We start from the raw sequence: 26,715 nt of genomic DNA, 5'->3' as shown, positions 1-26,715 counted from the left end.
AGAGGCAGGACGTGGGCCACGGTTTGGTGGCAAGACAGTTGACATTGAGGTTCAGTGGCAAGACAGCTGTGGCCCATCCTCTAAAAATAAATTTAAAAAAAAAATGGTATTTGTTAAACGCTTACTATGTGTAAAGCACTGTTCTAAGCGCTGGGGGATACAAGGTGATCAGGTTGTCCCACGTGGGGCTCACAGTTTTAATCCCCATTTTACAGATGAGGTAACTGAGGCACAGAGAAGTGAAGTGACTTGCCCAAAGTCACACAGCTGGCAGGCGGCGGAGCCGGGATTCGAACCCATGAACTCTGACTCCCAAGCCCGGGATCTTTCCACGTGTACCATGCTGGTACCACTAGGCCACACTGCTTTTGTCCCTGATGACAGAGCTATGGATTGTTAGTTTTTGGAGGGCAGGGATAATGTCTACTAGCATCTAGTGGACTCTCCCAGGGGCTTGCTCACCGCCCAGTAGGCTCTGGGTCAATACTACTGACTAAGAAGAGAAAGGGAAAGCAGCGTGGCTCAGTGGAAAGAGCCCGGGCTGGGGAGTCCGAGGTCATGGGTTCGAATCCCAGCTCTGCCACTTGTCAGCTGTGTGACTGTGGGTAAGCCACTTTACTTCTCTGTGCCTCAGTTACCTCATTTGGAAAAGGGGGATGAAGACTGTGAGCCTCACGCGGGACAACCTGATGACCCTGTATCTACCCCAGCACTTAGAACAGTGCTCTGCACATAGTAAGTGCTTAACAAACACCAACATTATTATCATTAGGAAGAGGGTGTGAGGTTACCGGATTGCCAGAGTCCCAGAACAGACTCGTGAGAGAATCTAAAGAGAAAAAAATAGGATGGCAGCCCTTGAAGCTGGTTCCAGTTTAACCCAAGCTGGGCATCATTAGGACAAATCATTAGAAGGAACGGAAGCCACACCTCCACTTGGCTGCGATAAGACTTGTGTTCAGACCCTCCGGGTGATTCCGTAAGTAACATTTTCGGTTGGAGGCGGGGATTTGGGCAGTGGGGAAACTCTTACTAAATGGACAGATAGGTTGTTCCCTCTGCTGGCTGTTCTGGGTGGAAGCAGCATGGATTAGTGGTTAAAGCACAGGCCTGGAAGTCAGAGGACTTGAGTTCTAATCCCGGCTCCGCCACTTTTCAATCGTATTTCATTCGATCGTATTTATTGAGCGCTCATTGTCTGCAGAGCACTGACCTCAGCCCTTCGAAGACTACAATAGACCAATAAGCAGACACATTCCCTGCCCACAGTTTGCTTACAGTCTAGAGGGGGAGGCAGACATTTATAGAAATAAATAAATTACAGATATGTAATTTAGGGCTGGGAGCGGGGTTGAATAAAAGTAGCAAGTCAGGGTGACGCAGAAGGGAGAGGGAGAAGAGGAAAGGAGGGCTTAGTCAGGGAAGGCCAACCTGATTAGTTTGTACCTACCCCAGCTGTTAGTCCAGTGTCTGGCGCATAGTAGGGGCTTAACAGATACCGTAGATAAATATATAATAAAAGTTGTGACATTAGTTTACCCTATTGATTTTGTTAATGAAATGTACATCGCCTTGATTCTATTTATTTGCTATTGTTTTAATGAGATGTTCATCCCCTCGATTCTATTTATTGCTATTGTTCTTGTCCGTCCGTCTCCCCCGATTAGACCGTGAGCCCATCAGAGGGCAGGGACCGTCTCTATCTGTTACCGATTTGTCCATTCCAAGCGCTTAGTCCAGTGCTCTGCACATAGTAAGCGCTCAATAAGTACTATTGAATGAATGAATGAATATTAGTTAAGTGCTTACTGTGTGCCAGGTACTCTATTAAGCACTGGGGTAGATACAAGCAAATCAGGTTGGACACAGTCCCTGTCCCACATAGGGCTCACAGTCTTAATCCCCATTTTACAGAAGAGGGAACTGAGGCCCAGAGAAGTGAAGCGACTTGCCCGAGGTCACACAGCAGACAAGTGACAGAGCCGGATTAGAGCCCATGTCCTTCTGACTCCGGGGCCTGTGCTCTTTCACTAGACCACACTGCTTTCACGTTAATAGTCTCATTTTTGTCCTGACAACATCCCTCTGATGTAGGGAAATGCAGATATTATTTCCCCCCCCCTTTTTAGATGGGGAAACTGAGGTCCAGAAAAGTGAAATGACGTGCCTAAAGTCCCACTTCAGGAAGTGAGAAGCAGTGTCTCCTAGTGAATAGAGGAGGGGCCTGGGAGTCAGGAGGACCTGGGCTCTAATCCCGGCTCCGCCACTGGTCTGGTGGTTGACCTTGGGCAAGTCACTTCTCGGGGCCTCAGTTCCCTCATCTGTAAAATGGGGATTGAGACTGTGAGCCCCGCCGTGTGAGACAGAGACTGTGTCCAACCCTTATATCTACCCCAGTGCCTTTAAAAGTGCCTGGAACTTAGTAAGCATGTAAGAAATACCCAGTTATTATCTCTATTATTATTAGAGTCGGTGTTCAGTACAGTGTGGTGCACAGAGTCAGCGCTCAGTACAGCATTGTGCATAGAACAGGGCCACAGACATTACTATTGATTGGTCAGGAACCCTCAGGCAATATTATTGGTGGATCAGGGATCCTTAGTCAATACTATTGATGGGTCAGGGATCTTCAGTCAATACTTTTGGGTTCTAATCCCCGCTCTGCCACTTGTCTGCTGTGTGACCTTGGGTGAGTCACTTCACTTCTCTAGGTCTCAGTTTCCTCATCTGTAAAATGAGGATTGAGACTGTGAGTCCCAAGTAGGACAGGGACTATGTCCAACCCGATTTGCTTGTGTTCACCCCAGCGCTTAATAGAGTGCCTGGCACATAATAAGCACTTAATAAATACCAGAATTGTTATTATTAGTGATGTGGCAAGGACTTTCAATCAATGCTATTGATAGATCAAGAAGCTAGAGCACGGGCTAGGGAGTCAGAAGGTCATGGTTCTAATCCCGGCTCTGCCGCGTCTGCTGTGTGACCTTGGGCAAGTCACTTCACTTTTCTGGGCCTCAGTGACTTTATCTGGAAAATGGGGAATAGAGAGCGAGCCTCACATGGGACAGGGCCTGTGTCCAACCTAACAAACTGGTATCTACCCCAGTGCTTAGAACAGTGTTTGGCACGTAGTAAGTGCTTAACAAATACCATAATTATTATTATCAAATACCTTCCATCAATACCATTGGCTATCTATCGAGAAGCAGAGTGACTCAGTGGAAAGAGCCAGGGCTTGGGAGTCAGAGGTCGTGAGTTCAAATCCCGGCTTTGACACGTCAGCTGTGTGACTGTGGGCAAGTCACTTCACTTCTCTGTGCCTCAGTTCCCTCATCTGTAAAATGGGGATGAAGACTGTGAGCCTCACGTGGGACAACCTGATGACCCTGTATCTCCCCCAGTGCTTAGAACAGTGCTCTGCACATAGTAAGCGCTTAACAAATACCAACATTATCTGTTGCCGAATTGCACATTCCAAGTGCTTAGTACAGTGCTCTGCACATAGTAAGCGCTCATTAAATACTATTGAATGAAGGAATAGATCAGGGACTCTAAGTTAATAATATTGATGGGGCAGGAACCCATTTTTTGGGCCCTGAGCTGAAGCTCCAGAAGAACCGAAATAATTTTGCGGGATGCGAGGCATCGAGCGAGCTCACTCGGATGTTGGCTGAGCGGCCCTCTGGGCAGCTTCTTCCTTCCACCGCCCGTCCCCGGCCCCCCTCATTTCTGGCTCCATTTGGGCTTTAGACGGCCGTGTTGATGCGCCGGTGGGCAGAGAAGCGGCTGCAGGAGGAGAAGGAAATGCGAGAGCTGGTGGAGCAGGTCATGGAGGGACACAAAAACGCAAAGCAGGCACAGACGAAGCTCCAGAAATGCAAACGGCAAATAGGTAAGCGGGGAAAGGGGCCGGGCTCTGGGGGCTGTGGCTGTCGATGCGGGGAACCGTGGGAACGGGTCAGGGGTGGGATGACCCACCCCCTGGAAGAGCTGAAGAAGCTGGGCTTCCAGCCCCTTGGATCCAGCCAAAGAGAGCATCATCCACTGCCTGCAGCCAAATTTTCCGCTTCTCCCCACTCCTCTGACCGACTAAGGGAATCTCACTTTGCATGAAGTGGGAAAGAGAGACTGTGGCTAAAAATAATAGTAAGTGCTTAACAAATACCATTATTATTATGTGCCCAGCACTGTTCTTAGCGCTGGGGTACTTTCAAGATAATCAGGTTGTCCCACATGGGACTCACTATCTTGGACACAGTCCCTGTCTCACACAGGGCTCACAGTCTCAATCCCCATTTTACCGATGAGGGAACTGAGGCACAGAGAAAAAGAATAATAACGTTGGTATTTGTTAAGTGTTTACTATGTGCAGAGCACTGTTCTAAGCGCTGGGGGAGATACATTGTCCCACGTGAGGCTCACAATCTTAATCCCCATTTTACAGATGAGGGAATTGAGGCCCAGAGAAGTGAAGTGACTTGCCGACAGTCACACACAGCTGACAAGTGGCAGAGCTGGGATTCGAACCCATGACCTCTGACTCCCAAGCCTAGGCTCTTTCCACTAAGCCACACTGCTTCTCTAGCTGGTTTAGTGCTGCAAAGACAACTCCACCCAGGTCCTGCTGGCTGCGGAGCATACTTTTCCCCTCTCAACCCCCGGCATCAGTGATGCTCACCCACATAATAATAATAATAATAATGTTGGTATTTGTTAAGCGCTTACCATGTGCAGAGCACCGTGGCTCAGTGGAAAGAGCCCGGGCTTCGGAGTCAGAGGTCATGGGTTCGACTCCCGGCTCTGCCACTTGTCAGCTGTGTGACCGTGGGTGAGTCACTTAACTTCTCTGGGCCTCAGTTACCTCATCTGTAAAATGGGGATTAACTGTGAGCCTCACGTGGGATGACCTGATGACCCTGTTATCTCCCCCAGCGCTTAGAACAGTGCTCTGCATATAGTAAGCGCTTAACAAATACCAAATACCAACACTGTTCTAAGCACTGGGGGAAATACAGGGTAATCAGGTTGTCCCACGTGAGGCTCACAGTTAATCCCCATTTTACAGATGAGGTAACTGAGGCACAGAGAAGTTAAGGGACTCGCCGACAGTCACACAGCTGACAAGTGGCAGAGCCAGGAGTCGAACCCATGACCTCTGACTCCCAAGCCCAGGCTCTTTCCACTGAGCCACGCTGCTTCCCCTAGGCAAAGGGCCTGCCGTATTCAATCAGGCAGTGGTGTATTTACTGAATACTTCTTGCGTGCAGAGCGCTGTACTAAGCGACTGCAGGAGTACGATACAACAGTGTAACAGAGTTGGCAGGCGCAGCCCTTATAACTTCACCGACAAAGTGTTGGAGAAAGGCTTTTTGGAAAAGTTTGCTTTGCGGCCCCCAGCCGACGCGCCTGATCGACCGGGTTTAACGTCTGGATCCTCCTAAAGCCGGGCCTTCGCCCTGGGAGTCAAGACGGAGGCTGCCCTGGGTGGGGTTTGACCTTGTGCCAAGGGCTCCCACGCCGCTGCTAGGTGGGACGGCAGGAGACCACCCAGAAAGCCACCTCCCTTTCATTCATTCATTCATTCAATCGTATTTCTTGAGCCCCTACCTGCTTGTGGATCACTGTATTAAGCGATTGGGAGAGTACAACAACAAACAAACACATTCCCTGCCCACAACGAGCTTACAGTCTTCAGGGGGAGACAGACATTAATAGAAATAAATTACAGATATAATAATTAATAATATAATTATGGCATTTGTTAAGCGCTTACTATGTGGCAAGCACTGTTATACAGAGTAATCAGGTTGTCCCACGTGGGGCTCACACTTTTAATCCCCCTTTTACAGATGAGGGAACTGAGGCACAGAGAAATTTAGTGATTTGCCTAAGGTCACACAGCAGACGAGTGGCGGAGCCGGGATTAGAACCCACGTCTTTTGACTCCCAAGCCCGTGCTCTTTCCACTGACCCACACTGTTTCTCAGTCTATACTTCACTCTGCTGCCCAGATTATCTTTCTACAGAAACGTTCTAACACGGCACCCGCCTCCTCAAAAATCTCTAGTGGTTGCCCATCAACCTCCATATCATACAAAAATTCCTCACTATTGGCTTTAAAGCCGTCCATCCCCTAGCCCCTTCTTACCTCCCCTCCCTTCTCTCCTCTCCATCGCAGCCCGCACACTCCGCTCCTCTGCTGCCGCTCACCTTCTCACTGGGCCTCCATCTCATCTACCTCACTGCCGACCCCTGCCCCACGTCCTACCTCTGGCCTGCAACGTCCTCCCTCCTCACATCCGCCAATCACTCTTCCCACCTTCAAAGCCCTATTTAAGGCTCACCTCCTCCAAGAGGCCTTCCCAGACTAAGTCCTCCTTTTCCTCAGCTCCCCTTCCTTCTGCGTCACCGCAACTCGCTCCTTTTGCTCTCCCCCGTGGCCCCACAGCTCTTATGTATATATGTATATATCTATAATTCTAGTTATTTATATTGATGCCTGTGTACTTGTTTTGATGTTTAACTCCCCCCTTCCAGACTTTGAGCCCATTGTGGGCAGGGATTGTCTCTATTATTCTCTAATAGAGAAGCAGCATGGCTCAGTGGAAAGAACCCGGGCTTGGGAGTCAGAGGTCATGGGTTCGAATCCTGGCTCTGCCACTTTTCAGCTGTGTGACTGTGGGCAAATCACTTCTCTTCCCTGTGCCTCAGTTACCTCATCTGAAAAATGGAGATTAACTGTGAGCCTCACATGGGACAACCTGATGACCCTGTATCTACCCCAGGGCTTAGAACAGTGCTCAGCATATAGTAAGCGCTTAACAAATACCAACATTATAATTATTGCTGAATTGTACTTTCCAAGTGCTTAATACAGTGCTCTGCACAAAGAAAGCGCTCAATAAATGTGATCAAATGAATGAATGAAGGTTGGCATTAGAGGAGCAAAGAGCTTGGGCTGGTGGGATGTAGTAGGAGAGTAGCAAAGTGAGTTAGGAGGGGGCAAGATGATGGAGGGCTTTAAAGCCAATGTTGAGGAGCCAGTGCCCATCTGGCCTGGGGCAGTGTGGTCCTGGCAACGGTAGGGGAGTCCTGCTTGGTCGATGAGCGGGGTGGTCTGTAAAGATTGCATCCCCTCTACCACGCTGGAACTGGGCCACCGTGCCACTCCTGATGGAGAAGCCAAGGCTCCCTAGTGGGGCCACCGGCCGCCTTACCCAAATTTTACTGAGTGCAAGTGGGGCGTGCCGGGCGCAGGCCGGGTCCAGGCCAGGCACAGACCAAGAACAGCCAGGCCTGAGCCCGGCATCGCATTCAGCAGCCCAAGCTGTGCCCCGGCTGGGACCTCAAATAGACCCATGTTTCCTTCTCCAGTTGAAGAAGTAGCCGAAGAGAGCAGGAAGCTTCTCTGCCAGGGCCGGGAGCAGGCCCAAGAGGACCTCAACCGGAGATGCCAACTGATTCATCAGATCCGAGCTCTGGAGTCTCTCCCGGCGATGAGGAACAAGTGTGTTGACCTGACCCAGGTAAGCCCACCTGCACCAATGCACATGGGCTGTGCCCAGAACCCGCATACACCTCATCCACGTCGGGCTTTGGTTCACTGAGCCCAGATGCTTCCTAAAGGCCTGGATGGGGGGTCAAGTCATTTATTCATTCATTCAATTGTATTTATTGGACACTTACTGGGGGCAGAGCACTGTACTAAGCACTTGGAAAGTACAATTCCGCAGTAGAGACAATCCCTGCCCACAATAGGCTTACAGTCTCAGGGTGGGACAGGCATCAAAACAAGTAAACCGGCATCAATATAAATAAATAGAATTATAGATTATATACATGTATACGTAAGCGCTGTGGGGTGGAGGGGAGGTGAAGAGCAAAGGGATCGAGTCGAGGTGACACGGAAGGGAGGGGGAGCTGAAGAAAAGGGGGGCTTAGTCTGGGAAGGCTCTTGAAGGAGGTGAGCCTTCAGTAGGGCTTTTCAGGGAGGGAGGAGTGACTGGAGGATTTGAGGAGGGAGAGCGTTCCAAGCCAAGGGTAGAACGGCGGCAGGACAGGCGAGATGGAGGCACCGTGAAAAGGTTATTCATTCATTCATTCATTAAATAGTATTTATTGAGCGCTTACTATATGCAGAGCACTGTACTAAGTGCTTGGAATGTACAATTCGGCAACAGATAGAGACAATCCCTGCCCAATGGCGGGCTCACAGTCTAAACAACTAAGTTTAGGTTAGCGGCAGCAGAGGAGCGGAGTTTGCGGGCTGGGCTGGAGAAGGAGAGAAGGGAGGTGAGGTAGGAGGGGGCAAGGGGATGGACAGCTTGGAAGCCAAGAGTGAGGAGTTTTTGTTCCGTGCGGAGGTCGATAGGCAAACGCTGGAGATTTTTGAGGAGGGAGGGTGACCTGCCCAGAGCATTTTTCTAGAAAGATAATCCGGGCAGCAGAGTGAAGTGTAGACTGAAGTGGGGAGAGGTAAGAGCTTGGGAGAGCAGAAAGGAGGTTGATGCAGTCATCCACTCGGGAAAGGATGATTGACTGTATTAACGTGGTAATGTTTGGATGGAGAGGAGAGGGTGGGGGGCAGAGACATGGGGAATGAAGGCCTGAAGGAATTGGGGGGCTCATTCCAGACCCCCTAAGAGGGTCAGTCAGTCAGTCCATCTGTGGCACGGGCTAGCGAGAGCGCTGCAGAGACACAGAAGACACCATCTCTGGCCTGAAACCTCCAGGGATGGAGAGGAACCCCCTCGGGCCCATGGACCCTCTCGGGTTCCTCGATCATTTTCCGGCGGAGAAAGAGAGTGGCCTAGTGGATAAAGCATGACCCTGGGAGTCAGAGGGCCTGGGTTCTAATCCTGCCTCCTCCACTTGTCTATTTTATGACTCTGGGCAAGTCAATTACCTTTTCTGTGCCTCAGTTCCCTCATCTGCAAAATGGAGATGCAATCCCTGTTTCTTAGACTGTGAGCCCCATGTGGGACCTGATGATCTTGTATCTATCCCAGCACTTAGTATACATAGTAAGTGCTTAACAAATTCCACAATCATTGTCGTTATTATTAGAACTCTCTTCCCACCCCTGCCCATTTTGTTATTCTTTGGAGTGAAATCTAGGAAATATAGAATCTAGAACCCATCGTATGAGAAGCAGTGAGGCCTAGTGAAAAGAACATGGGCCTGGGAATCAGAAAGATCTAGATTCTAATCCCAGTTCTGCTATATAATAATAATAATGTTGGTATTTGTTAAGCGCTTACTATGTGCAGAGCACTGTTCTAAGTGCTGGGGTAGATATAGGGTAATCAGGTTGACCCACGTGAGGCTCACAGTTAATCCCCATTTTACAGATGAGGTAACTGAGGCCCCGAGAAGTTAAGTGACTTGCCCACAGTCACACAGCTGACAAGTGGCAGAGCCGGGAGTTGAACCCATGACCTCTGACTCCGAAGCCCAGGCTCTTTCCACTGAGCCACGCTATTTGCCTGCCATGTGACCTTGGGCAAGTGACTGAACTTTTCTGTGCTTCAGTTTCCTCATCTGCAAAATGGGGATTAAGACTGTGAGCTCCACTGTGGCACATGAACTGTGTCCACCCTAATCAGCATGTATCTATCCCAGTATTTAATACAGTGCTTGGCACCTAGTAAACAGTTAACAAATTGCGTAAAAAATAAAAATAAATAGAAGGAGCACAGGAGTGGGAGTTGGAGGACCTGGGTTCCCAATCCCAGTTTGGCTACTTGTCTGCTGCTTGACCTCGGTCACGCTGGGATTCTCCCTTTCCACCGTTTCTTGTCTCCTGCTCAGACTCCCGGCTACGGCTTCCATGGAGAAATGTCAATAGTGGAGCTGCGTGAACGACTGATCCTGCTGAAGGAAACACAGAAAAGAATAGAAGAAGACAAGAGGGACCACATCATACAAGAAAAACAAGCAAAGGAGCAGCTGCTTCTGGACAAACTGGAACAAATTTGTCTGGCCCGACAAGTCGCTGGGAAAACAGCAGCACTTAAGTCAGTTCAAAGCGTGGTACTTAATAATAATCATTAATGACAGGATTTATTCAGTGCTTGATTTCTGCCAAAGAGCATGGCAACCCTGAGGTAGATACAAAATAATCCATCAATCAATCAGTGCTATTTATTGAGTGCTTACTATGTGTGTGTAGCACCATACTCACTCTTGAATCGTACTCTCCCAAGCTTGTCTTCTTTTCTTCTCTGTGTTTCTTATGCTGACTTCCTACTACAACCCAATGTACAGACTCTGCTCCTCTCACACCAACCCACTGTCTGTTTTTCTATTTCGTCTGACTCACCACCGACCACTTACCCACCTTCTCCTTCGCGTCTGACGTCCCAACCTCCTGTCTCTCCCCACTTCAGTCCATACTTCACTCCGCTGCCCGGATTATCTTTCAAAAGAAACGTTCTGGGCATATCACCCTCCTCCTCAAAAATCTCCAGTGGTTGCCTATCAACCTCCATATCAAACAAAATCTCCTCGCTATTGGCTTCAAAGCTGTCCATCCCCTTGCCCCCTCTTACCTCACCTGTCTTCTCCTCTTCTCGATCCCAGCCCACACACTCCGCTCTTCTGGTGCCGCTCACCTTCTCAATGGGCCTCGTTCTTGCCTCTCCCGCGGTCGACGCCTGGTCCATCTCCTACCTCTGGCCTGGAACACCCTCCCTCTTCAAATCCGCCCATCACCACTTCCCCCCTTCAAAGCTATAGAAGTAGTGTGGCTCAGTAGAAAGATCCCGGGCTTGGGAGTCAGAGGTCATGGGTTCGAATCCCGGCTCCGCCACTTGTCTGCCGTGTGACCTTGGGCAAGTCACTTCATTTCTCTGGGCCTCAGTTGCCTCATCTGTAAAAACAGGGGTTAAAAAATGTGAGCCCCACATGGGACAATCTGATTACCCTGTATCTACCCCAGCACTTAAACAGTGCTCAGCACATAGTAAGCGCTTAACAAATACTGTAATTATTATTATTACTATACTGCAGGCTCTCCTCCTCCAAGTGGCCTTCCTAGACTAAACCCCCCTTGTCCTCATCTCCGCGTCCCTTGTGCATCACCCTGCCTCGGTCCCTTTTGCTCTACTTCCTTTCCCCCCACAGCACTTGTGTATATATTTATTTATTCATTCATTCAATCGTATTTATTGAGAACTTACTGTGTGCAGAGCAGTGTACTAAGCATTTGAAAAGTACAATTCAGCAACAAATAGAGACAATCCCTACCCAACAAAGGGCTCACAGTCTAGAAGGAAGCAGTATATATATGTACATATCTATAATTCTATTTATATTAATGCCTGTTTACTTGTTTTGGTGTGTATATATCTATAATTCTATTTATTTATACTGATGCCTGTTTACTTGTTTTGATGTCTGTCTCCCCCCTTCTAGACTGTGACCCCAGTGTGGGAAGGGATTGTCTCTCTTTATTGCTGAATTGTACTTTCCAACCACTTAGTAGACTGCTCTGCACACAGTAAGCGCTCAATAAATGCGATTGAATGAATGAATGAATGAATGAATGAATGAATGAGCCAGGCACTCTCTCCCCCTTCATATCTGACAGTCCACCACTTTCAAACCCTCATAAAATCACATCTCTTAATAATAATAATAATAATAATGTTGGTATTTGTTAAGCGTTTACTATGTGCAGAGCACTGTTCTAAGCACTGGGGTAGACATAAGGGAATCAGGTTGTCCCACGTGGGGCTCACAGTCTTCATCCCCCTTTGACAGATGAGGGAACTGAGGCCCAGAGAAGTGAAGTGACTTGCCCACAGTCACACAGCTGACAAGTGGTGGAGCCTGGATTCGAACCCATGACCTTGACTCCAAAGCCCGGGCTCTTTCCACTGAGCCACGCTGCTTCTCTTCCAGGAGGCCTTCCCAGACAAACCCCTATATCTACTCTATCTGCCCTCCCCTCTGCATCAACTGATTTTGTTGCTGAATTGTATTTTCCATGAGCTTAGTTCAGTGCTCTGCACACAGTGAATGCTCGATAAATATGATTGAATGAATGAATCAACTAGGCAGTTGGCTATGCACCCTTAAGTACTTTGGTACTTACCCCAGTCCCTCAGTACTTAAGTAAATAGTCTTACTCTCTGCTATTCCCCCAGCCCTACTCTGTTTTAATGTCTGTCTCCCCCTATTGATTGTAAGCTCCTTGTGGGCAGGGATAATAATAATGGTATTTGTTAAGCGCTTATTATGTGCCAAGAACTGTTCTAAGCGCTAGGGTAGATACAAGGTAATCAGGTTGTCCCACGTGGGGCTCACAGTCTTCATCCCCATTTTACAGATGAGGTAACTGAGGCCCAGAGAAGTTAAGTGGCTTGCCCAAGGTCACCCAGCAGACAAGTGGTGGAGCCGGGACTAGAACCCACATCCTCTGACTCCCAAGGCTGGGCTCTTTCCACTAAGCCTTGCTGCTTGTCTACCAACTCAAGGGGTCAGTGATGGTGTACAATCCTCTCCTGGCTCTCCTCCTGTCTTTCAGGGCGCTCATTCTCAGTTTCCCTCACAGGGTCCTCCCCTAATAATAACTGTGGTATTTGTTAAGCACTTACTATGCACTGTACTAAGCTCTGGGGCACTGTACTAAACCCACTAATTTTGGGGGGCCCACAAGGTTTAGTTATGGATCCCCCTTCTATTCACCATCTGAACTCACTCCCTTGGACAACTCAGTCGCTCCCATGGCTTCAACGACCACCTCTAAGCAGATGATCCCAAATCTCCATTTCCAGCCCCAATCTGTCTCCCTCTCTGCAGTCTCGCATCTCCTCCTGCCTTCATCTCTACTTGGATGTCTTGCCGACACTTCATTCATTCATTCGATCTTATTTATTGAGGGCTTACTGTGTGCAGAACACTGTACTAAGCACTTGGAAAGTACAATTCGGCAACAGAGACAATCCCTACCCAACAACGGGTTCACAGTCTCAGTAGCATCAATCTAAATAAATAGAATTATAGCTATATACACATCATTAATAAAATAAGTAGAATAATAAATATGTACATAGATACACAAGTGCTGTGGGGCGGGGAGGAGGGTAGAGCAGAGGGAGGGAGTCGGGGCGATGGGGAGGGGAGGAGGAGCAGACGAAAAGGGGGGCTCAGTTTGGGAAGGCTTCCTGGAAGAGGTGAGCTTTCAAAAGGGCCTTGAAGGGGTTAGTATGCTAGTTTGGCATAGTTATTGGCATATTTTTTCACATATTTTGGCATATTTTGGCAAATTCAACATTTACAAAACAGAGCTCCTTATCTTCCCATCCAAACTCTGTCCTCCCCCGACCTTCCCAACACTGTAGATGACACCACCATCCTTCGTGTCTCACAAGCCCCACACCTTGGCGCTATTCCCCATTCATCCCTCGTCCCAGCCCCACAGCTAATGAGTCTAATATCTCCAATCTATTTATTTATATCAATGTCTGTCTCCGCTAGACTGTAAGCTCATTGTGATCAGGGAATGTGTCTATTTATTGTTATAGTGTACTCTCCCACACACCTATTACAGTGCTCCGCACACAGTAAGTGCTCAATAAATATGATTGAATGAATGAATAAATGAATGAGGTAGATACAAGATAATCAGGTAGTGATGGTTCTCGCAGTCTAAGGAGGAAGGAGAGCAGCTATTGAATCCCCATTTTGCAGATGAGGGAACTGAGGCACAGCACAGAAAAGTTAAGTGACTTGCCCAAGGATACACAACAGACAAGTGGCAGAGCTGGGATTAGAACCCAGGTCCTTTGACTCCCAGGCCCGTGCTCTTTCTCCTAGGCCACGCAGCTCCCTAATCTCAATTGATAATCTCAATCGATTGATCATATTTATTGTTTGTTATGAGCAGGAAAGATGTCTTCTAATTCTGTTGAAGTGTACTCTCTCAAGAGCTTAGTACAGTCCTCTCTGCACATAGTAAGCACTCGCTTTATACCACTGATTAAGTGCTTTTTCTGTCCAGAGCTGTGTATTAAAGGCTTGGGAGAGTATAATGAAGTTACTAGGCGCAATCTCTGCTTTGTTGCTCTCTAGAAGAGTTTAATCCTATGGGTAATCCCGTAATGTATAATTAATGCTGAAGCGAATTAGCTTTTCATTTTCCTAAATTTGGCAGTTACTTAAGACAGGATGGCTCAATTTAATGAAAGTGAAAAATAGAACCACTCACTTGCCTGCTGTCTCCAGGGTTTGGAATGATGCCCAGATCTTTCAGGTAAATTTCAGGTCGGAGAGGAGGAGATTTACTAAAAAGGTAAAAGGGTCCCTTAGGAGACCGTGAGTGGAGCTTGGATGTTTTCAGTGGCGAGAAGCCCAGCTCCACCTGGCAAAACGTGGAGAATTTCAGCAGGACTGGGCTCCCCAGGTGGAGCTCAGAGCAGACCCTGCCCAGGGGGTACTTTGGGGTGGGGCGCCTCCTAAATACCCCTGGAGGCTTCGGGATATTCTTGAAGCTTGGTGGGTTACCTGGAGCCCCTGCCAGGATTGGAGAATGTTTCCAGGAAAGGGGGGATGTCCACCTGTTCGAAGGCAGCTGAGAGGTCGCAGAGGATTAGGACAGAGTAGAGGCCCTTGGATTTGGCAAGAAGAAGGTCATTGGTGATTGTAGAGATTGGACTTTTGGTGGAGTGAAGGGGATGGAAGCCAGATTGGATAGGGTCAAGGAGAGAATTGGAGGAGAGGAATTGGAGGCAGCGGTTGTAGACAACTCACTCAACGGGTTGGGAGAGGAATGGTAGGAGGGAGATGGGACGGTAGCTGGAGGGAGCCGGGGGGTCGAGGGAGGGGTTTTTTGGATAGGAGATACATGGACATGTTTGAAAGCAGTGGAGAAGATCCAGCAGATAGAAAACAGTTAATGGTGACTATCAGAGAGGAAAGAAAGGAGGGGGCAAGCGATTAGGTCAGATGTGCAGGTGAAGGGTGGATATTTTGAGAGAAGGTGGGAGATCTCCTCTTGAGATTCCACCGGGATAGATGGGACAGTCAAAGAAGAGGTAGAAGGAGAGCGGGAATGGAGAGGAGCAGGGGAGATTTTAGGGAGGTTACACCTGATGTTCTAATGGGGAAGACAGGAAAAGAGAAACAAAATGGCCTACTGGTTAGAGAATGGGCCTGGAAGTCAGGAGGGGGAGACTGAGAATGAGCGACCAGAGGGATAGAAGGAGAACCAGGAGAGGATAGTGTCAGGGAAGCCGAGGTTGAATAATGTTTCCAGGAGAAGGGGTGGTCGACAGTGTCTAAGGCAGCTGAGAGGTACAAGAGGTCGAGGATGGAGTAGAAGCCCTTGGATTTGGCAAGAAGGTGATCACTGGTGCCCTATGAGAGGGCAGTTTCTGTGGAGTGAAGGGGACGGAAGCCAGATTGGAGAGGGTCAAGGAAAGAATTGGAAGAGAGGAACTTGAGACCGCGGGTGTAGACAACTTGCTCAAGGTGTTTGGAGAGGAAAGAAGAAGATTGATAATAATGGCAGTAATTGTTAAGTGCTTACTATGTGTCACTGGGGTAGATACAACCTAATCAGATTGGACAGAGTCCCTGTCCCACACGGGGCTCACAATTGTAATCTCCATTTTACAGATGAGATAACCGAGGTCCAGAGAAGTGAAGTGTCTTGCCCAGGGTAACACAGTAGACAAATAGTGTAGCTGGGATTAGAACCCATGACCTTCTGACTCCCAGGCCTGTGCACTATCCAGTACACCACGCTGCTTCTCTGTCCATTTATTCATTCATTCATTCAATAGTATTTATTGAGCGCTTACTATGTGCAGAGCACTGTACTAAGCGCTTGGAATGTACAAATCGGCAACAGATAGAGACAGTCCCTGCCCTTTGACGGGCTTACGGTCTAATTGGGGGAGACAGGCAGACAGGAACAATGGCAATAAATAGAGTCAAGGGGAAGAACATCTCACAAAAACAATGGCAAATAAATAGAATCAGGGTGATGTACATCTCATTAAACAAATAAATAGGATGATGAAGATATATACAGTTGAGCGGACGTGTACGGTGCTGAGGGGGTGGGACAGGAGAGGGAAAGGGGGGAGAAGAGGGTTTAGCTGCAGAGAGGTGAAGGGGGGGTAGAGGGAGCAGAGGGAAAAAGGGGGGAGCTCAGTGTGGGAAGGCCTCTCGGAGGAGGTGAGCTTTAAGTAGGGATTTGAAGAGGGGAAGAGAATTAGATTGACGGAGGTGAGGAGGGAGGGCGTTCCGGGACCGTGGGAGGGCGTGGCCCGGGTGTCGACGACGGGATGGGCGAGACCAAGGGACGGTGAGGAGGTGGGCGGCAGAGGAGCAGAGCGTGCGGGGTGAGCAGGAGAAAGAAGGGAGGAGAGGTAGGAAGGGGCAAGGTGACGTAGAGCCTTGAAGCCTAGAGTGAGGAGTTTCTGTTTTGAGCGGAGGTTGATAGGCAACCATTGGAGGTGTTTAAGAAGGGGAGTGACATGCCCAATGTCCTCTCCCAAGCGCTTACTACAATGCTCCGCACACAGTAAGCGCTCAATAAATATGATTGACTGACTGACAAAGGCAGCTGCACTGTGTCCTCATCCCTAAAGCCTCTAGGCCGCCCACCTGCCCAGATCTTGCCTGCTTATTCATTTGCTCATTCATTCACTCAATCAATCGTGTTCATTGCATGGCGTAGTGGGAAGCAGCATGGCCTGTGGCCGAAAGGCATGGCCAGAAGGTCATGTGTTCTAATCTGGGCTACACCACTTGTCTTCTGTGTGACCTTGGCTAAGTCACTTAACTTCTCGGGGCCTCAGTTATCTCATCTGCAAAATGGAGATTAAGATTTTGAGCCACATGGGGCCACACTTAGTACAGTGTCTGGCAATTAGTAAGTGTTTGAGAAGCAGCGTGGCTCAATGGAAAGAGCCCGGGCTTGGGAGTCGGAGGTCGTGGGTTCTAATCCCGGCTCTGCCATTTGTCAGCTGTGTGACCTTGGGCAAGTCACTTCACTTCTCTGTGCCTCAGTTCCCTCATCTGTAAAATGGGGATGAAGACTGTGAGCCCCACGTGGGTCAACCTAATTCCCCTGTATCTACCCCAGCGCTTAGAACAGTGCTTGGCACATAGTAAGCGCTTAACAAATACCAACATTATTATTATTAAATGCTTTACAAATACCACAGTTATTATTATTATTACATAAGAGTTGTGGGGCTGGGAGAGGGGTGACTAAAGGGAGAAAATCAGGGTGACACAGAAAGGAGTGGAAAAAGAGGAAAGGGGGGCTTAGTCAGGGAAGGCCTCTTGGAGAAGATGGGCCTTCAGTAAGGCTTTGAAGGGAGGGAAAGGGCATTAGAGGCCAGAGGGAGGATGTGGGCTAGAGATCAGGGGAAGCAGCGTGGCTCAGTGGAAAGAACCCGGGCTTTGGAGTCAGAGGTCATGGATTCGACTCCCAGCTCTGCCGCTTGTCAGCTGTGTGACTGTGGCCAAGTCACTTCACTTCTCTGTGCCTCAGTTACCTCATCTGTCAAATGGGGATTAACTGTGAGCCTCACGTGGGTCAACCTGATGACCCTGTATCTACCCCAGCGCTTAGAACAGTGCTCTGCACATAGTAAGTGCTTAACAAATACCAACATTATTAAGATAGATGAGTTTGAGAACAGTGAGAAGGTTAGCACAGTGGAGTGAAGTATGCGGGCTGGGTTGCAGTAGGAGAGTAGCAAGGTGATGTAGGAGGGGACAAGGTGATTGACTGCTTTAAAGCCAATGGTGAGGAGTTTTTGTTTGATGCAGAGGTAGATGGGCAACCGCTGGAGTTTCTTGAGGAAGGGGGAGACATGACCTGAAAGTTTTTATAGAAAAATCATATGGGCAGCAGAGTGACATGTGGAGTGGAATAGGAAGAGACAGGAGGCTGATACACTAATCAAGGCAGGAGAGGATAAGTGATTGTGTTAATGTGCTAGCAGTTTGGATGAAGAGGAAAAGAGGGATTTTAATGATGCTGTGAAGATGGAACCGACAGAATTTAGTGATGGATTGACTATGTGGGTTGAATGAGAGAGAGCGGAGTCAAGGATAATGCCAAGGTTACAGGGTTGAGAGACAGGAAGGATGGTAGTGTCTACAATGATAGGAAAGTCAGGGAGAGGATAGATTTGGGAAGGAAGATAAGGAGTTCTGTTTTCGACATGTTAACCTCTGTAATTTATGTCCATATATCTAATTTTATTGAATTATATTAATGTCTGTCCCTGCCTCTGGACTGTTAGCTCACTTTGGGCGGAGAATGGGTCTGTTATACTGCTATACTGTACTCTCCCAAATGCTCAGTACAGTGCTCTGCACACCGTAAGAGCTCAATAAATAGAATTGACTGATTGACGACTGACTGGTCAGCCAGTTAGCATCACTGCTGCTCTAATTAGGTGTCCTCATCAGGCCCAGCCATGTCCTAGGCCCTGAAGGGAAAGCCGCAGGAAGGACGGAGTCTCCCGCCTGCCCTCGAATACCGTACATTCTAACGGGACAGGTCAGAGACACGGGAACAGAGCACGAAGAGACGCCCAGCCAAGGAAGAGAGTGGGGAATAATAATGATGGTATTTGTTAAGGCACTTACTGTGTGCTAGGCACTGAACTAAGCCCTGGGGTGGATACAAGCAAATCAAGTTGGGCACAGTTCCTGTCCCATGTGGGACTCCCAGTCGTAATTCCCATTTTACAGATGAGGAAACTGAGGCCCAGAGAAGTGAAGTGACTTGCCCAAGGTCACACCGCAGGCAAGTGGCAGAGCTGGGATTAGAACCCATGACCTTCTGTCTCTATGGCTGTGAGCCCCACATCTGACAACCTGATTACTTTGTAATTACTCCAGTGCTTAGAACAGTGCTTGGTATTCATTCATTCAATCTTATTTATTGTGCACTTACTGTGTGCAGAGCACTGTACTAAGAGCACTTGGAAAATACAATTCAGCAACAGAGACGATCCCTACCCAACAATGGGCTCACAGTTTAGAAGGAAGGAGACAGACAACAAAACAAAACAAAACAGGTAGACAGAAATCAATAGCATCAATATAAATAGATATTTTATACACATCATGGATAAAATAAATAGAATAATAAATATGTACATATATACCCAAGTGCTGTGGGGCAGAGAGGGAGGTAGAGCAGAGGGAGAGAGTCGGGGCGATAGGGAGGGGAGGAAGAGCAGAGGAAAGGGGGCCTCAGTGTGGGAAGGCCTCCTGGAGGAGGTGAGCTCTCAGTAGGGCTTGGAAGAGGGGAAGTGTGCTAGTTTGGCAGATGTGAGGAGGGAGGACGTTCTAGGACAGCGGGAGGACGTGGGCCAGGGGTCGATGGCGGGACAGGCGAGAACGAGGCCCATTGAGGAGGTGAGCGGCGGCAGAGGAGCGGAGTGTGCGGGCTGGGATGGAGCAGGAGAGAAGGGAGGTGAAGTAGGAGGGGGCAAAGGGATAGAGAGCCTTTGAAGCCAATAGTGAGGAGTACTGGAGCGCAGTAAGCACTTAACAAATACCATAATTATTATTATTATCACATCATGCTGCCATTATGGGCGGGTACTGCCCTCATCTGAGCCGACTGCCTCCCGCCCCCGAGGCTCCACCGACCTACCCCCCGACGTCCCTGTGGCGTAAGTCCTTTTTCGTCTTCTTTCCACTTTGTGGTCTTTGTTAAGCTCTTACTAAGGGCCAGGCACTGTACAAAGCACTGGCTAGGTTGGACGGAGTCCCTGTCCCACGTGAGACACATGGTCTTAATCTCCATCGTATAGGTGGAATTACTGCTGTCCTGGAATGCCTTCCCTCCTCACCCCTGCCAAACTCACTCTCTTCCCCTCTTCAAAGCCCTACCGAGAGCTCACCTCCTCCAAGAGGCCTTCCCACACTGAGCTTCCCCTTTTCCCTCTGCTCCCTCTGCTGCCTCTCTGCCCCCCTTCACCTCCCCTCAGCTAAGCCCCCTTTCCCCCCCTTTCCCTCTCCCCCTCCCCCCTCCCCCTCCCCTCAGCACTGTGCTTGTCTGCTCATTTGTATATATTTTTATTACCCTATTTATTTTGTTAATGAGATGTACATCCCCTTGATTCTATTTATTGCTATCGTTTTTGTCTGTCTCCCCCGGTTAGACCGTAAGCCCGTCAATGGGCAGGGATTGTCTCTATCTGTTGCCGAATTGTACATTCCAAGCACTTAATACAGTGCTCTGCACATAGTAAGCGCTCAATAAATGCTACTGAATGAATGAATGAATTACCTGAGACACAGAAAAGTGAAAATGACATGCCCAGATGACACAGAAGAAAAGTGGCGGAACCCAAATTAGAACTCAGGTTCTACTGAATCCCAGGCCAGGGCTCTATCCACTAGGCCACGCTGCTACTCCTGGGCCTGAGAGTCAGGGGAAAGAGCCTCCCAGCCCGTTTTCGGGATTTCACCAAGGGTGGCAAGAAACAATCTCTGCCCGGCACCGCTGGTCCTTTTTTTTTTTTTTTTTTAATGGAAATTAAGTGTTTACTATGTGCCAGGCATTGTACTAATTCCTGGGGAAGATACAACCGAATCAGGTTGGACACAGTCCATGTGCCACGTGGGGCTCAAAGTATCAATTCCCATTTCACAAATGAGGTAACTGAGGCACAGAGAAGTGAAAGTGACTTGCCCAAGATCACACAGCAGACCAGTGGCAGAGCTTGGATTTGAACCCAGGTCCTCTGACTCCCAGGCTCATGCTCTTTCCACTAGACCACACTGCTTTTCATCGGCCTGGGAGTCAGGAGACCTAGATTCTAATCCCAGCTTTAAATCAAAGATTTTACGAAGCAAATTAGGGCCCAGGCAAAAATGCCTGCCCAAATCTAGAGCCAAGTGTGCAGAGGGAAAGGATTTGACACCTGTTCATTGTTTCATCAGCTTCATTCATTCATTCAATTGTATTTATTGAGCACTCAGTGGGTACAGAGCACTGTACCAAGCACTTGGGAAGGTACAGTACAACAATAAACTGTGACATTCCCTGCCCACAACAAGCTCACAGTCTAGAGTTGGGAAGACAGATATCAAGTGCATTCACCTGCTTTGTTCTTGATTTACAAAAACAAAATCCTCCCTCCAAACTGTAAGCCTGCTGTGGCAGGGAGTGTGTCTGCTATATTGTTGTATTGTAATAATGATAATAATGATGGCATTTGTTAAGCGCTTACTATGTGCAGAGCACTGTTCTAAGCGCTGGGGTAGATATAGGATAATCAGGTTGTCCCACGTGAGGCTCACAGTTAACCCCCATTTTACAGATGAGGTAACTGAGGCACCGAGAAGTAGGCTGTCCCATGAGGGGCTCACAGTCCTAATCCCCATTTTACAGATGAGGTAACTGAGGCCCAGAGAAGTTAAGTGGCTTTGAGGTCCCACAGCAGACAAGCGGCGGAAGCGGGAATAGAACCCACATCCTCTCACTCCCAAGCCCGAGCTCTTCCCACTAAGCCAAGCTTGCTTCTCTTAAAATAATTATGGTATTTATTAAGCACTTACTATGTCACAAGCACTGTTGTAAGTGCTGGGGTAGATACAAGGTAGATACGTGGGGCTCACCCTCTTAATCCCCATTTTACAGATGAGGGAACTGAGGCCCAGAGAAGTGAAGTGACTTAATAATAATAATAATGTTGGTATTTGTTAAGTGCTTACTATGTTCAGAGCACTGTTCTAAGTGCTGGGGTAAATACAGGGTAATCAGGTTGTCCCACGTGAGGCTCAGAGTTAATCCCCATTTTACAGATGAGGTCCCTGAGACACAGAGAAGTGAAGTGACTTGCCCACAGTCACACAGCTGACAAGAGGTGGAGCCAGGATTGCAACCCATGACCTTCTGACTCTCGGGCCCATGCTCTATCCACTACGTCTTGCTGCTTATTGTAGTCTCCCAAGCACTTAGTACAGTGTTCTGCTCACAGTAAGCGCTCAATAAATAAGACTGACTGCTCTGCAAACAGTAAATGCCCAATAAATACTATTGATTTATTATAATATTGGTGGTATTTATTAAGTACTTCCTACATGCCAAGCACTGCCTAATGTCCTCTAGGCTGTAAGCTCATTGAAAGTACCGATCGTATCTACCAACTTTGTTATATTGTGCTCTCTCAAGCACTTAGCTCAGCGCCCTACACATAGTAAGCACTCAGTAAATACTACTGATTGATTAAGGACTGGGCAGATTAAAAATAATCAGATGGGACATAGATCCTGTCCCAAACAGAGCTTCCAGTATCACTGGGAGGGAAAACAGGTATCGCCCATTTTACAGATGAGGAAACTGAGGTTCAAGGAAGTTAAGTGACACAGCAGACAAGGGGTGGAGCCGAGATTAGAACCTTGAACTCTTGACTCCTGGGCCTGTGTTCTTTCCACTTAGGCCGGGCTGATTCTCTACCTCGTTCCCTTTTAATTTGTTCTTCCTTTTGCGTTCCACCCACAGGTATGAAGAAAAGAAAGCAAAGCCCCAGGTAGCCAAAGCCGCTCGGCCTGACGAGCGCCTGCTGGATTTACAGAGAAAGGTGGAGGAGAAATCCCTGGAGCGTAAAAAACACACTAAAGCCCTAAAGGTGGCCAAGCCCGCGGGAGAGAGCAGCGTTCTGAGAAGATGCAGCGAGAAACACCAAGTGAGATGCTAAAAGCAGGGGCCAACGCGGGTCTGGCACCCTGCCGCGGAGTCAGGCAGTCACGCAGTTGGATTTATTGAGTGCTTACTGTGGGCTAAGCACTTGGGAGAGTACAATATAACAACAAATGGATATATTCCCTGCCCACGATGAGCTTACAGTGTAGAGAGGGAGGAAGGCATTGAGAGAAATAAATTACAGATATGGACAGTGCAGTGGGGCTGGGAGGGGAGATGAACAAAGGGAGCAAGTCAGGGCTACGTAGAAGAGAATGGGAGAAGGGGAAAGGGGGGCTTAGGGAAGACCTCATGGAGGAGGAAATGTGCCTTCAGTAAGGCTTTGAAGCGGGGAGATTCACTGTCGGATAGGGGGAGGGGGGACGTTCCAGGCCAGAGGCTGGACTTGTGCAAGGGGTTGACCGAGACGCAGGCTTTGGTCAGCAGCCACCGTCAGGCCCCGGAATCCTGCCCCCGGGACCTGGACACAGATCCTCTCCTCCAAGAAGCAGGACGGTGAGCAGCATATGAGGCTTCCTCCCGGCAGAAAGCGAAGGGACATTTGCAGATTCTCCAGTCCGTCCCCGCCACCGGTCAGCTTGGGGGTCAGGGATGAGGGGGCTCTGCGGTTCAAAGTTAGTCATTTAGTTAATTGAACACTTACTATGTGCAGAACAGTGTGCTGAGCAGTTCGTAGCACCGCTTAGTGCCAGAAAGATGTCACCCCTCCCTCCCGGCCCCCCGGACCGGGCTCGCTCTTTGTCTTTGAGCCGCTGAGGTAGTGAATGCAGGCCTGCCTTCAGGTGCAGAGGGAGAATACAGGAGAACAGTGTGGCCTAGTGGGAAGAGTGCAGGCCCGGGAGTAAGGAGACCTGAACTCAGATCCAGGCTCTGCCACTCTGCCTCCAGTGCCTGTGGTCCCGAGGCTGTGTGACCTTGGACAAGTCACTTAACTTCTCTGTGCCTCAGTTAACTCATCTGTAAAATGGGGATGAAGCCTGTGAGCCCACGTGGGACAACCTGATGACCTTGTATCTCCCCCAGCGCTTAGAACAGTGCTTGGCACATAGTAAGCGCTTAACAAATACCATCATTATTATTATCATCACTGCGAATGGGTCACTTAACTGCTCTGGACCTCAGGTTCCTCATCTGTAAAATGAGGTGTCAGTACCCATTCTCCGTGCCCCTTAGACATGGAAACCATGTCGGGCAGGGTTCAGGTCCAGCCTGATTATCCTAATTATCCCAGTACTTTTATTTATGGTATTTGTTAAGCACTTACTATGTGCCCAGCACTATACTAAGCACTGGGGAAAGTACAAGATGATCAGGTTGGACACAGTTCCTGTTCCTGTCCCACAGTAAGACCCACAGTCTTAATCCCCATTTAACAGATGAGGTAATTGAGGCACAGAAAGTGAAGTGACCTGCTCAAGGTCACCAGCAGACATGTGACAGAGCTGGAAATGGAATGGCTCACAGGCCTGTGCTCTTTTCACCAGGCCGTGCTGCTTCTCTGCACTTGGCACCTGAGGAAGCCCTCAACAAATAACACATTTATCAACATCATTATTGTTATTATTGTAATTATTATTATTATCATTGAGGGAGACCCCCATAACCTGCCAAATTCCATCATCATCAGCAGCAGAATTTATTGAGCACTTACTTTCTATTAAGCACTTGGAAGAGTACAAAAAAACAGGGTTGACAGAGATATTCCCTTTCCACAAGGAGCTTACGGTCTAGTGGTGAGGCAAGCAGACTTTAATAGAAATAGATAATATATAATATATGATTGTAAGATATGTTTGTAAGTGCTGTGGGATTCATTCAATCATATTTATTGAGCACTTACTGTGTGCAAAGCACTCTACTAAATGCTCGGGAGAGTGCAATACAACAAGAAACAGATACATCCCCTACCCTCATGGAGCTCACAGTCTAGAGAAGCAGCGTGGCTTAGTGGAAAGAACCCGGGCTTGGGAGTCAGAGGTCATGGGTTCTAATCCCGACTCCGCCACGTGTCTGCTGTGTGATGTTGGGCAAGTCACAACTTCTCTGTGCCTCAGTTACCTCATCTGTAAAAATGGGGATTAAAAAAATGTGAGCCCCACGTGGGACAATTTGATTACCCTGTATCTTCCCCAGCGCTTAGAACAGTGCTCTGCACATAGTAAACGCTTAAGAAATACCATAATTATTATTATTATTAGAGGGGAAAATAGACATAGTATACATGAGTAAATTACACATATATACATGTGTGCTGTGGGGATGGGAGGGAGGATGAATGAAGAGAGAAAGTCAGGGTGACGCAGAAGGGATTGGGAGAAGAGGAGAGGAGGGATTAATCAGGGAAGGCTTCTCGGAGGAGATGGGCCTTCAATAAGGCTTTGAAGTGGGGGAGAGCAATTCTCTGTCTGATAGGAGGAGGGAAGCATTCCAGGCCAGAGGTAGGATGTGGGCGAGAGGTCGGCGGCGCGAGAAATGAGATGGAGGCTCAGGGAGAAGGTTGGCATTAGAGGAGGGAAGTGTGTGGGCTGGGTTGTGGTAGGAAAGCAGTGAGGTGAGATAAGAGGGGGAAAGGTAAATTACTACTTTAAAGCCAGTGGTGAGAAGGTTTTTCTGATGCAGAGAAAAATGGGCACTTCTCTGGGCCTCAGTTAACTCATCTGTAAAATGGGGATTGAGACCGTGAGCCCCACGTGGGACGGGGACTGTGTCCAGCCCAGTTTGCTTGTATTCACTCCAGTACTTAGTACAGTGACCGGTCAATAGTAAGCACTTAACAAATACCATGATTATTATTATTATGGCAACCACGGGAGGTTCTTGAGGGTTAATGTCTGTTTCCCCTCCACACTGTAAGCACGCTATGGACAGGGAATTATGCTAAATCCATTGCATCATACTCTCCCAAGTGCTCAGTACAGTGCTCTGTACATAGTAAGCACTCAGTAAATATGATTGAGTGATTAATGGATAGGTCAGGACAGATATCAAATACCCAAAGGTCACAGATCCAAGCGCGTAGACAAGGAAGAAGGGAGAGGGAACTGGTTCTGAACGTGCCTAAGCATCTGTAAGTCAGTCAGTCAATCAGTCAGTCATATTTACCGAGTTCTTACTGTGTGCAGAGCACTGTACTAAGCGCTTGGGAGAGTACTATAGAACAGACACATTCCCTGCCCACAAAGAGCTTACAGTCTAGAGCAGGGGAGGTGGACATAAATAGAAATAAATAAATTACAGCTACGTACATAAGCGCTCTGGGGCTGAGAGGGGAATGAATAAAGGGAGCTAGTCAGGATGACGCCAAAGGGAGCGGAAGAAGGAAAAAAGAGGGCTTAGTCAGGGAAGGCCTCTTGGAGGCGATGGGCTATCAGTAAAGCTTTGTAGAACAGGGGACCGTGGGACTAGGCGACTGAGTCACGGGACTCCCCCTCTTTCCTTCCTGCAGAGTTCTCTAGAGGAGAGACATTGGCAAGAAATCCAAGGGAATCGTCAGAGGCTGCTGAGGACCATCCAGGACCACCCACCTTCTCCAGAACGAGTGGCAAAACCCGTTGCTGGCCTGGCAGCGACGACCTGAATCCCAGTGACTCCCCTGGGAACACTGGGAATCCTGCCACGAACAGACTTTGCCGAGGGCCACCACCCAGGAGGATGGGCTGAGGGGAAAAACGTTTAGAGGTGGTTTGAAACTAGAGCCCGGGGGAAGAGGGGAAATAGGGTGGAGGGAAATGCTGCATATCGTTTGTGACATTCCTTATCCCGCATTTCTCACGGCAGGCAGTTCGGCGAATAAAGAAAAAAAGTGGGGGAAAAACAGTGGCGGAATTTCCGCCGGCAGATGTGTCTGCTGGGATTTCAGAGCGGGCCCTGCCGATTCTGAGGCACACGCCCACACAACCATTCCTTTCAATGCCACCCGCACATGCACAACCATTCCTTGTGATGCCATGCACACTCACAGCTGGTCCTTCTGACACCACATGGGGCTCACAGTCTTAATCTCCATTTTGCAGATA

General features: G+C 48.5%; 1 protein-coding gene across 2 annotated transcripts in view; it reads left to right on the top strand.

Moving 5' to 3' along the window:
• Nucleotides 1-26,513, top strand: part of CFAP99 (cilia and flagella associated protein 99) — a 109,896-nt gene extending 83,383 nt beyond the window's left edge. For both annotated transcript variants that reach the window (XM_029062119.2, XM_029062120.2), the window contains 5 exons: nt 3,751-3,892; nt 7,375-7,526; nt 9,811-10,016; nt 22,499-22,682; nt 26,145-26,513. In XM_029062119.2, coding sequence (XP_028917952.1) covers nt 3,751-3,892; nt 7,375-7,526; nt 9,811-10,016; nt 22,499-22,682; nt 26,145-26,276 — 816 coding nt within the window. In that variant the 3' untranslated portion in view covers nt 26,277-26,513. The remainder of the gene's footprint in view (nt 1-3,750; nt 3,893-7,374; nt 7,527-9,810; nt 10,017-22,498; nt 22,683-26,144) is intronic.
• The last annotated feature ends 202 nt before the right edge of the window (nt 26,514-26,715 follow it).

The sequence above is a fragment of the Ornithorhynchus anatinus genome, chromosome 4 (genome assembly GCF_004115215.2).
Source record: "Ornithorhynchus anatinus isolate Pmale09 chromosome 4, mOrnAna1.pri.v4, whole genome shotgun sequence".
NCBI classification, from domain to species: domain Eukaryota; kingdom Metazoa; phylum Chordata; class Mammalia; order Monotremata; family Ornithorhynchidae; genus Ornithorhynchus; species Ornithorhynchus anatinus.
This window is presented reverse-complemented; position numbering and strand designations above follow the sequence as displayed.